This window comes from Artibeus jamaicensis, unplaced genomic scaffold, assembly GCF_021234435.1.
Source record: "Artibeus jamaicensis isolate MK-2021 breed Jamaican fruit bat unplaced genomic scaffold, CSHL_Jam_final contig_475, whole genome shotgun sequence".
In the NCBI taxonomy this organism is placed as follows: domain Eukaryota; kingdom Metazoa; phylum Chordata; class Mammalia; order Chiroptera; family Phyllostomidae; genus Artibeus; species Artibeus jamaicensis.
In genome coordinates, this window is record NW_026521852.1 from 844,009 (window position 1) to 856,073 (window position 12,065).

General features: G+C 36.4%; 1 protein-coding gene across 1 annotated transcript in view; it reads right to left on the bottom strand.

Moving 5' to 3' along the window:
* Window positions 1-799: 799 nt before the first annotated feature.
* The window catches only part of CR1 (complement C3b/C4b receptor 1 (Knops blood group)), a 133,135-nt gene continuing 121,869 nt past the window's right edge, over window positions 800-12,065 (bottom strand). Inside the window, 4 exon segments of the mRNA XM_053667902.1 lie at window positions 800-2,439; window positions 7,248-7,352; window positions 10,795-10,867; window positions 11,698-11,721. Of these exon segments, the coding sequence (XP_053523877.1) occupies window positions 2,391-2,439; window positions 7,248-7,352; window positions 10,795-10,867; window positions 11,698-11,721 (251 nt within the window). The 3' untranslated portion in view covers window positions 800-2,390.

Consider the following 12,065-nt stretch of genomic DNA (forward strand, 5'->3'; position numbering starts at 1 on the left):
AAATCTCACAAATTTCTAGCAATTAAGAAGCACAGGTATCAAATATTGGCTAATCACATTGCTCACCAACCTACTCCATTCTGGGGTAAACAAAATAATTTAGAATTTTTTCTTACAAGGGGATTTTTTAAAATTTAATTATTGTTCAAGTACAGTTTTCTGTCTTTTACTCCCATCCCAGCCCATGTCCCCAGTGCTCCCTACCTCCCTCTCATTTCTACCCCTCTTAGTTGTTGTCCATGTGTCCTTTATACTAGTTCCTGTAAATCCTTCCCTTTTTCCATTGAAATTCCCTCCCCTCTGGTCACTGTCCCCCTATTCCCTATTTCAGTGTCTTTGTTTTCATTTTGCTTGCTTGTTTGTTTTGTTGTTTAGCTTCCTGTTAAAGTGAGATCATATGGTATTTGTCTTTCAACACCTGGCTTATTTCACTCAGCATAATGCTTTCCAGTTCCATCCATGCTGTTGAGAAGGGGATTTTTAATTCTAAGCAAGGCTCATTCTCAGTTAATTTCTAGTCCTCCTTTTAAAGATACTACTATTAAAACCTGAGAAATAATAGAGATCTGTTCAAGTTCCAACTACACAAACCATCTGATTTTCTTTTTACATTTTCATGGACTACTCTTTCTTTATTCCCTTCCTTTTCTTTCCTCTCTCTTTTTCCTTCTTTCTTTCTTTCCTCTCTTTTTCTTTCTTTCTTTCTTTCTTTCTTTCTTTCTTTCTTTCTTTCTTTCTTTCTTTCTTTCTTTCTTTCTTTCTTTCTTTCTCTCTTTCTTCTTTCTTTCTTTTCCTCCTTTCTTTTCTTTCTCTTCCTTTCTTTTCTTTTTTTCTTCATTCCTCCTCTTTTCCCCCTTTCTTTCCTATCTTTCTTTTCTTTCTTTCTGTCTTTTTTCTTTGACTTGTAGAAATATCTTTTGCCCACTTTGGGAGAAGAAGGGGAGGGTTGGTCTTTGAATTATTAACTCTCAGTTAATCCCATGACCATTCATCTGTGATATGTTGCATTTTTTTCTCTCACTTTGTCAGCTGACTTGTTGGTTATGCTTTTTTTTGTCTCTCTTACATGATTTTAATTTGACCTTCTTAGATTATGTCCAATTCACTGTTTATATTTATTAGTGTAAATGTGGCAGAATATGCTTTAAAAACAACTACTGAAGCCAGAATCACACAGAAGTTGGCAGTAGTCACACACAAATCTATTCTTAAAATCCAGAAAGACTAATATTTTCTAGATGTCATCAGCATGGCCCATAATATCATACCAAATGAATTTTTGATCTATAAGGATGTGGATTTTTTAAAGACTCTGGGGCTACTTATTAAGAATGCGTTGATACATGTCTACTAACCTGATAAATTCTTTAAAGTCATGTTTCTTAGTAAATTTAGTTTATTCTGAATTCATTAAAAATAAGATACTTCTATATATAAATTATGATTTTATTTAAGTTTTAGTATGTTTTTAAAACAGAACATAGTACAAAGTCTTTTGAAATAGACCTTAGAAAATACACAAAACTTATTTTTTCCAGATATTTCTCTTGAATATTCTTGACCCACCTTTCCTATAGTCATTTAATGCCTTTTTAATAAATGGAAATTACTTATTTTTCTTTGAGAAAGTGAAAACTGCTATAGCATACATTTACATGAATCTAAAAAAGAGTAGATTCTGCTCTATAAACAAAAAAAGGTATTTAAGAGACATAGATATGTGTGTATATAAAGAAACATATATAAAGAAAGAATGTGAATTAAAACATTAATTGTGGTTATCATTGGGTAGTATAGTTATAGGTGACATTTGTTTTTTTAATATCTTCCTCCTGCATTTTCTAAATTCTCCTTAATGAGTCCATTCCATATTATAGTTAACAGTTGAACAGCAGGAGTTTGAACTGCATGGGCCCACTTATATGTGGATATTTTTCACTAACCACATAGGTGGCCCTCCATATCCTGGGATTTTGCATCCAGGATTTAGCAAACCACAGATCGGAAACAGCATTTTTATTTAGGTGGCACTACTTACCCCCCACATTGTTCAAGAGTCATCTACATAAAAAATTAAACATAAGAAAGACAAATGACAAACTTATAAACAGAAATTCTAGGCTACACCTTCTTCTTTTGAGTAATTGACACTACTTATATATTCTAAGTGCAGTGTTTCCACCGACCAGACGCTGTGTGCTTTCAGCACAAAGAAGGAAGATGGAGGAGTGACAGTGTCCAAACTAAGAGGATGGAGCTTCCTGAGATATCGGGAGAGCTTCAGCATCTTCAAGTGCACATGTCTGCATCTCTGTGAAGTCACTTCAATGGTTTTATGAATGCCAGGTCTAATTCTGTTGAAATGAATTGGCTCTTTTCCAATGATGATTTTAATTTGAGGAGTTCTCCAGCTTTTTAGTACTTTGTCCAGGAATGACACTGAAATAACAGGAATTTTTATTTAGATGACAGCATGGTCAACAACTGAACTTCCCCAAATTTATATGCTCATAATCATGATGTTGGCATTACACAGATGTTACAAGTTTAAAAGAAGTGTGTATTGCTCACTGTTGTGGTTGCTGTAGAGGGCATAAAACAGTATGCCATAAATTGAGATACTGAGTAGGTATGAGAGAGATAAGTGAATAACTTGACCATTCTGCATTTCTTCTTCTGTCAAAGATAAAGTGTTCTCGAAGTTGAGCAGCTAAACAAAAAGAGTCTATTTTCAGAAGATGTATAGATCCTATCCCTCTTGAGGGATGTATAGATCCCTCAAAATCTTTCCTTGAGTCTCCTTTCTAAACCATGGTTGTGGCAGGGGAATGTATACCGGATCCGGTAGGCTTGGAAACAGGGGTTGCCTTCAGAAAGTATGTCTTCTTCCCCTTATCACAGTCAAGATAGAAAGGAGGTATTTATTGTATAGCCTCAGAGTCATTTGAATGCTTCCTTGGCCATGCTGAAGCCTCTCTTCTTTCTTAAGGCCAGGAATACAGTCTTGTCAGAAATGGACAGACCCCCGATAAAGCCCATCAACTCACCTGAAAACCCCAGTAATTTCTGTCACCTGACCCTGCATCATTGTTCTCTGTAGCTCACAGGTGTTCCCAACATCATAAGTCACCTGCATTAATATTGAGCATTTTCATATGTATCAACACGTGGCCATGTCTTTCAAGTCTGCCTCTGTACTTTTATCACCCTCTGTGACCTTGTACCAGGCCCATGAGCACAGATTTACAGCTTGGTACAGACTCTAATTCATTCCATCTCTGTGAGATGTTGACACAAATGATTAACTTTCCTCCTGTAGAACACCTGTGGTCAGAATGTTAATCTTTAAATGAAAATTTGAGATAAATTCATTAAGGCATTCCTATCCTTTTATTAAAAGGTGGCCAACAGTCAATGAACACAATTTGAGATGCACCTTGATGTAGAAGAATGCTTCCAAGAAAGAATGAGCTCCTGCCCTTTGCAACAGCATGGATGGAACTGAAAAGCATTATGCAGAGTGAAATCAGACAGGCTGTGAAAGACAAAAGCGAGGCCATATGATCTCACTTTTAACAGAAACCTAATCAACAAAATGAATAAGCAAGCAAAATATAGTCAAAGACACTGAAATTCAGAACAGGCTAACAGTGACTAGAGGGGATAGGGGAAGGGATTACAGGGGAAAAGGGTGAAGGTTTTGCAGGAACAATTATAAAGGACACATGGACAATAACAAGGGGGGTGTGGAAAAATGGGAGAGAGGTGGGGAGGGCTGGGATGGTGGGGAGGGGTGGGGGGAAAAGGCAGAAAACTGTACTTGAATAACAATAAACAAAACAAAACCCATAAAGTTGAGGACAAATAAAATTTAGGTAAATTCATTCTCAAATATTTATCAAACACTTTTCATTTGGTCATGTCTATACTCAGTAATTTTGGGAAATTTAAAAATATGGTTCTTACTTGTAAGTTAATTTAGCATGGGAGAGAAAATGTATAAGCACAATGTAGGGTACCCTATAAGTAAATAATCAATGTTTATAGAATTAAAAATGAGCATGTGAATGAAGGCAGTAGAGTTAAGAGGTACAAAACAATGATTGGAATATTGAATGCTGTAGGATATATTTATATACAGTTTTTAACAATGGGAAGAATGATTGTCACTTGAGGAAACCAAAGTCCTTCAACATCATATCAATATAATCTCAAAGTATAACCATGCAAATGTAAAATAACATGGAAAGTAGCTTAACAATACTAACCATTGGGTGGAGGGTATTACAAGTAATTTTTATATTTCTCAGTATTTCTATGTTTTCAAAAATAAGCACAAATTATCCTTGCAAGAAAATAATTTATTTTAAAAGTTGGAATAGGCAAGAAGTGCCGTGACTTCCAAAGAGAGACATTTCTTTAGACTGGAGTTATTTGGCAGAGTTTCTTGGGTGGGTGAATTCTGAGCTGGGCTAATGCAACTTAGATTGTAAAAATGGTGGAAATGTGCTTTAGGTAAGTAACCTGGCAGGAATGAGGCAAAATCATATGGAATTTTAAGCAATATTCCAAAATACTTTGGAATATTTTTTAATGAACTATAACAAAGATAACCATCACCCTCACAATCAGCTGCTATTTAGTCTTTTTATATTTGGTGGCAGCATGGCTGCTATAAGTCCATTTTGCATAACTTTTCTGTCAAAGTACCCCAATAATAGAGAAAAACAAATCACCCTAGAGCCTTAGAGGCTAACTTAAAGTACAATATTCTCTGTCTTATGCTCCCTTATAATGTATTTGTGTTAATATAAAAATACTACTACTTTCCCTTCGAACTATATGAATAATCTCAGAAAAAAATATTCTCTTGGAAGACAAGCCATTTTCACTCACAGCCTTTTTATCCCCGTGGTATAGGAGCCACACATTCCCCAGGCATATATAAATGCCCATTTGAAAAGGATTATTAAAGCTTCAAAAACTAAATGGCCCAATCTGAATTATTAAATAACAATGTGCATTTCATTTACTTCCATGACCAGTCATGAAAACAATCTATTTAACAGAAATGAAGTGAGCAGAAACCAGATAATAAACCAAGGACTTTGCATATTCATTTCTCTTTAGAAGGAAATTGACCATACCCTGTACATTTTGGTTTAGAAAAAGTTGAATTGCCTGTTTCTTGATTAACTATAAATGTCTCTCCCATCCCCTTACCTTTCCTGGTGGCCGCTTTCACTGTCCTCTGTAGAATTTAGGATTTCTGACATAGGTTTAGATACAAAACGCAAGGTTTACGCTAATGCACATTGCTATGGGAAAGAGGTGGGCCAAAAAATGTACTTAAATATGTGGTGTTTTGCTTCTGTTTTCCACAGAAGTGGCCAGATCCCTTTCTAGAGCTTTTGCTTGTTTCTGAAATTGCCCTGGGGAACTTATGGATAGGAAATGTTAGGACTTCTAGGCATGGCCAGAGTAAATAAGTCCTGGATGAATTGCTCTGTGTGCTGAAGAAAAGTGGAGTTTTGGATTTACAAGAAGCCAAGAGTCATAATGAGGTACTCAGAGTGCATTAAAAATCTGAACAAAACAGATGAATGCAAAAGAGGCTTGGAAACAGGGTAAAAAGCTAAGGTTTAAAGAGTACCTAGCCAGTGAGAAAATAATCAATGTGTGAAATAGTTCAGGCTTTGATAAACTTTTCCTCTTAGGTTCCAGATAGTAAATATGTTGGCCTTGTGGGCCACACAGTCTCTGGGAACCTGTGCCATGTACAGTAGTCTCGCCTTATACATAGTTTCACTTTCCATGATTTCAGCCACCCATGGTCAATCCTGATCTGAGCATATTAAATGGAAAGCCAGAAATAAACAATTCATAAGTTTTAGATTTCATGCCATTCTGAGTAGCATAATTAAATCTCGTGTGATCCCACCTGGAACCTGAATCCTTTCTTTGCCTAGTGCATCCACAGTATATGCTCCCGGCCTACTAGTCATAAAGCAGCATGTCAGTTATTAGATGGACTGTCATGGTATTATAGTCCACCCTTGCTAGTCACCATTATTCACTCGCTAATGGCTCACCCTTGAACATAGCCCACCCTGTGTTCAAGTCACCCTTATTTTACTTGCTAATGGCTCTAAAGTGCAAGGGTAGTGATGCTGGCAATTTGACATACCAAAGAGAAGCTCTGAAGTGCTTCTTTTAAGTAAAAAGTGAAAGTTTGCAACTTCAGAAAAGAAAAAAATATTCTGAAGGTGCTAAGATCTAAGTAAGGACACATATTCTACCAGTGAATTATGAAGAGGGAAAAGAAAATTTGTATTAGTTTTGCTGTCACACCTCAAACTGCAAAAGTCATGACCACAGTCTGTGACAACTGCATAGTTTAGATGGAAAAAACATAGTAGATATAGGGTTCAGTACTATCCACAGTATTAGGAATGCACTGCAGATCTCAGAATGTATCCCCCATAGGTAAAGGGGGGACTACTGTTTCCAAATCTGTTATAGTGTGGAAAAGCCACAGACAATAGGAAAATGACTGGATAGCTGTGTTGCAGTAAAACTTTATTTACAAAACAGTTACTTTTTTGTTCAGTAATTTCTGATGTTCACTTCTATGTTGTGTGCCACTTCAGGTTGTAGTGTCATTTCCCAACACACCTTTAGCAATCAGCTGGGCATTTACTACGCAACAGTGTGGAGCAGGGCTACTTGAGTAAGTGGAATGAAGGGATAAGACATGGTAAACAAGCTCAAGAGGAGGAGGACAGATAGGAGAGAGCCGTCCTAGGAGATCAGGTGAGGGACAGAAGTCAGTGAAAGTGGGAAAGCAAGGGAAGAGGTGAAGAGAAAGTCTCCACGAAGATCCCACACACTTATTGGAAGCTGGGGGAGTTTGAGGCACACCCAAGTGGCAAACACTTTGTGTTCCACAAGGAAAAGTAGAGATTTCTACATCTCAAAGGTTCATGGCATAAATGTGCAAAACTACAGGAACACTTTGAAAAGCAGTGCCTGTGCACAGCACTGACAGAGTCCTCACCCCTCAGAAAGATCACAGAGACAACAGTTATCCAAAGAAAGCAACAACAATGGCATTTCCAGCTCCTGGATACTTCCGAATGTCTTTGATATCAGTGACCTACCTGGTGCAACATTAGATTTAAATCCTGTTTTCATCTTCCATATTTGAGTTCTTGAAAACATTTGGATTTAATTTGAATGTTAGGTACCTGCTATGTTCCTGATTTGTTTGCACACTTTGTGCATGATCACAGCTGCCTTCTTGGGGTTGTAAATGGATATTCACTTCTTTAGGTTCTTCATCTTTATTACAGCTAATTGGCAGGAGAGAAAAAGATGGGAAAGTAATTTAATTACATACATTTTAGTTTTGAAAGAAGTTAGTCGGTGGCTCCTTTTTTATGAAATTTCTGCACAATTAGAACACAATTTGCCTCAGGTTTTGAATATCTTTATAAGGTATCTAAAAAGAAAAATGTAGCCAAGTCATACTTTTCAAGACTAAGTAAAACCTTAGATTAGGAATTAATACTAAAACCATCCTATATGTTGTGTCAGAACCCTAAACTGCTTCTAGACAAATGCTCATGCTGTAAAACAACACATTTCCCTATTCTCAAAGTTATATTAATTAGTAAATACTGTTCAACAAGACTGTAACATCAAGCTTCATAACGTAAATGGCTTTGCACTGCAATCTAACATAAGGCTTCCTTTTTCCCTGTAATGAATATACATATTCTGTATTTTATAGAAGACCTATTATATAGGAAGTAGCAGTTATTGTCATGAAAATATATGAGAACTGACAGTGAAAGAAATATGTAATCACTTAAATCTTAATTATAAGTCATGTATAAATAACAATAGCTAACATTTTCTGACATTCATCATAAGCAATGCATTCTGTTAAGTTGAAGTAGGAACTACTATTACCTCTACCTTTCAGGCAAGGATAATACAGATTAGAGAGATGAAGCATTTTTTCCAGGGTTTTAAAGCTAGTAAGTGAGTGTGAACACAGGTCTTACTGATGCAAAGCCCACGGTCTGACATGATATAGTATGCTCCCTCTTTCAGGGTTATTTAATGAGCAGTTCTTTTCAGATAAATGATAAGTAATACCAGTACCTATATTTCAAGCATGCATTACTATTAGGGATTTAAGACTGGAAGCACAAAGAGGAGATGTATGTTACTACTTTCTACTACTTCCTCATTATTTACTCTTTACCCTCTCCTGTAAAATAGATGAGGACCTCATTTGAGACAGAAAAGAAAACTGAGTCAGGAGCCAAAGTTTTCACAGGATGAGGAAAGGCAAACTTCAGATCCAGTATGAGGAAGGAGAGGGTTGTACATTCAGGTGATATGGGCTTCCAAGGAGCAGTGATTATGTGGTGAGGTAAGTAATGGCCTGAAAGTTGTCTTGGATGATGAGTTATATATGGGGTGTGAGAGAATACAACCTTAATGAGTATGTAACAGTGGGGAATTACAGCAGTGATTGAAAAACACCATACTAATTAAGTAGTAATTATAAAATAGGCTGTACTAACAGACTCATAGAAAAATCATGTATTAAAATTTTTCCTTACGAGTCTTTTGTAGACATCAGCAGTTGCAGTTCCTTCCTGACCTAGAAATGTCCCTGACCACAAGAACTGGACAAGCATCAGCAATTCATATCAGAACCAGCGGAAACTTTGCCTGAACATCCTGCTCCTGAACATCTGCAGTAAAACTGTAGATAAAGCAATACAACAACATGATGACACACATAGGAGATAACATTGAAAGCACGAGAGAGCAGAGCTGAGAAACTCCATGTTGCCAGAAATTCCTTATCTCCCTCTTCTGATGGTTCCCCTGAATGACCTAGCCAGGATGCCTGAGATGCTAAGATGGTTTTGGAGGCATGAGCCTGCCATCTTCTCAGATTGTAGACTACTGAATAAACCCCTTTCCTTCTCAACTAGAATCAGCTTCATGAGTTTGACTTTCTTGGTAGTGGATAGCCAGACCTGTGGGTTGCTTTCCAGGTTTCAAGTAATGTTGAATGAATGGCAATCTAGTTGGTTCATGGTGGTTATGAGAGATTGCATACTGTTCTACAGAAGGATATTGGCTCAATATACCCAAATAGATAAAACAAGCCCAATTACAGAGAGGTGGGAATGGGAGGTATGTAAGAAAGGAATAAAAAGAAATATTACAGCTTTATAGTATATATAGTTCTGAATTCTGAATTTTCTGTAATATAGATTAAGAAATGAATAACTAAAATTATCAGTGGAGCAGCTGAATGGGTTCAGGATTTTGAGTCAGATAACTGGAAATAAACACTTAACTCTTAACAACTTCCTACTGGTATGATATTAAGCAAGTCACTGAATTTCTCTGAATCTATCTTCTGTGCTTTGGAACAACATTATTGTACTTACCTACCTCTTCGAGATGCTTTGCATACAAAAGAAGACAATAAATGATAAAGCTATGTTAGCTGTTGCTATTCACATGACTAATGTTATCTACTGCACAAGTAGACGTTGGAAATTATTAAATAAAATTATCTGTTGATTTTTTAAAAAATGCAACTAGGATAATAGAGACCACCTGGTCCCTGCTCACAGGGAGAACATCATCAGGGAAGGGAGATGGTGAGGAGTGTGGTGGGGACCAAAAACATACGAAATAAATTAACAGAGGTGGGAAATTCAAAGAAGGGGGAGGAAGGAAGTGACTAGATTATTTGCAAAAAAAAGTTCAGCTGTGGCACTTTACTTTTAAAAATTTACATTGGTATGTTTTGTGAAATGTTAGACCTTCAGTTTTTATAATGCTTTTTAGGAGACTACATTTGTGCAGAAAACTGTTCCGCTAAATTTATAAGCTGTTTTTCATTGGTATAGAATTTGTTAAGCTTATAACATTGATTTCTCTGATTTTGATCTCACTGATTTTATTATTGTTAAATGAATTAATACAAAAACTGTGTATCTTCTCTTCCCAGTTAAGAATATTTCTTTATTCAGACCTTAATCCTTCAAGGTATTCATAAATTTAGAGGTAAATGGTTTTTAAAAAAGAGTTTATTTAGTTTTAGAGAGAAGGAAGGCAGAGAGAGAGGGAGAGAAACATTGATGCAAGAGAGAAACATCTATTGGTTGTGTTTCGTATGCCCCTAACCGGGAATTGAACTCAAAACCCAGGCATGTGGCCTGATTGGGAATTGAACTGGTGACCTTTCACTTTGGGGAATGATGCCCAACCAACTGAGCCACACCAGCCAGGGCTAAAAGGTAAACATTTGGTCTTAATAAAATATTATTTTTTAAATAACCGATGAAATACCTCAATCCTTCCAAACTGGCAGGCTGAGATATGTATACCAGTGGGGCACACTCTCTGACCATTAGCTCCCTGATAGGGTCTGTACGCAGAGGCAGGAGTCTCGCGAATGTCTCAGCAAAGTGGGAAAATTAACATCTTTGGGCAAATTCCTTCTACCATTTTCTCTTACATGAAACTCAAGTCCTTCTTACAATTCTAACTTGTAAAAGAAGTGTTCTTAATATGGTATATATTAGCGTGAATACTTCTCTTGCATAATGTGCTTTAAAGGCTTTCTTTATAAGAATTACTAATCTGTTTATGTACTGCTTTTATCTGAGGTTTTAATTTACTTCTCTTTGGCTTCCAAGAAGAGGCAAGTATAGTAATAAACATTTTCTAAGAGAATATGGCTGTACTGACCCTTTTTTGTGTCTTAGAATCATCCAGCAGGAAACAATGATGAGTACAATAAAGATCACACCAAAGGATGTGCCTAGGCAGTAAAACATGGCAATTAAATGCATGGAAAATATAATCCATAGAGTATACTCTATGGATTTAGAGTATACTCTATGGATTTTAAACTCTATCTTAATATATAGTCTCTCTAGAGGTTGCCAATGATTTTTTAAAAAATGCAACTAAATTCTGGTTTAACAAACACTGACACAGGCTTACCTTTAAGATTCCCCTTCTGCTCTTGTTTAATCAAGGACATTAGTGTTACAACCACAGGATTATAGGTAAGGAGTGAGCAGAGCAGTTTTGTAACCTTTAATCCAACAGCAGCCTTTCAACAAGTATACGAGAACAGTACTGGTGCTCCTGGTATCCAGCTCTCCAGGGCCCCTGCACATGTCAATTGTGTAAGGACTGAGGCAAGAGCTATTATAAACCAGATTCTACCAACTCCCTCTGAAGCAAGCTATCGTGGCTGTTCCTCTTACATACACAGATTACAGAAATGGGCTTAGAAAATTGGTCTTGTGGCTTCCAATTTGTGCAAGTGGGCACGACTATCATCCTAAAGAATATCCCCAGGTTGTATTCTCCATCTACAATAAAATGATATGGATGACTGGTCATTTGTAATGGTTCAAAGATAGTACAGAAGTTTTAGTGGAGATACTCACTCTATATGCATGTGAGGATGCCAGTTCTGTCACACATGACCCGAGTTTATCACTATTTCCTTTCTAAATGAAATTGCGATGTAAGATATTTTCATCTCTTCTTTTACATTTCATTCATTATAAGTGGGTACTTAATATACTTACTGTTAGAGAGGCTAGAGTTTCTCAGCAAACTCTTTATAAAACTTACCAATAATGAGAGTGTTACGTGAGCCTAAAAAGAAGACAAAGGTCACAAATGCATCAGTCTCACACTCTACAGGAGCTCTCAGCCAGTGACAGTTTATCTTAATTTTTGTCATTACACAGTCTCATTTTGTTCTAATATATTAAAAAAACCTCTGGATTTACTCAGTCTCATTTATCTTGTGTACTCAGGATCTGTGTTTTTTTTCTTTTCAACTTAATAATTCTAACATCAAATTAATAGAACTACAGCTAAAATGTATAAAATAGAGCAAAAGAAAGATGTTACATAATGCTACTACCACTAAATGTGTTGGTACCATCCCTCCTGAGACATGCTCCCAGGCATCTATACTTTTACATATTTGTAGA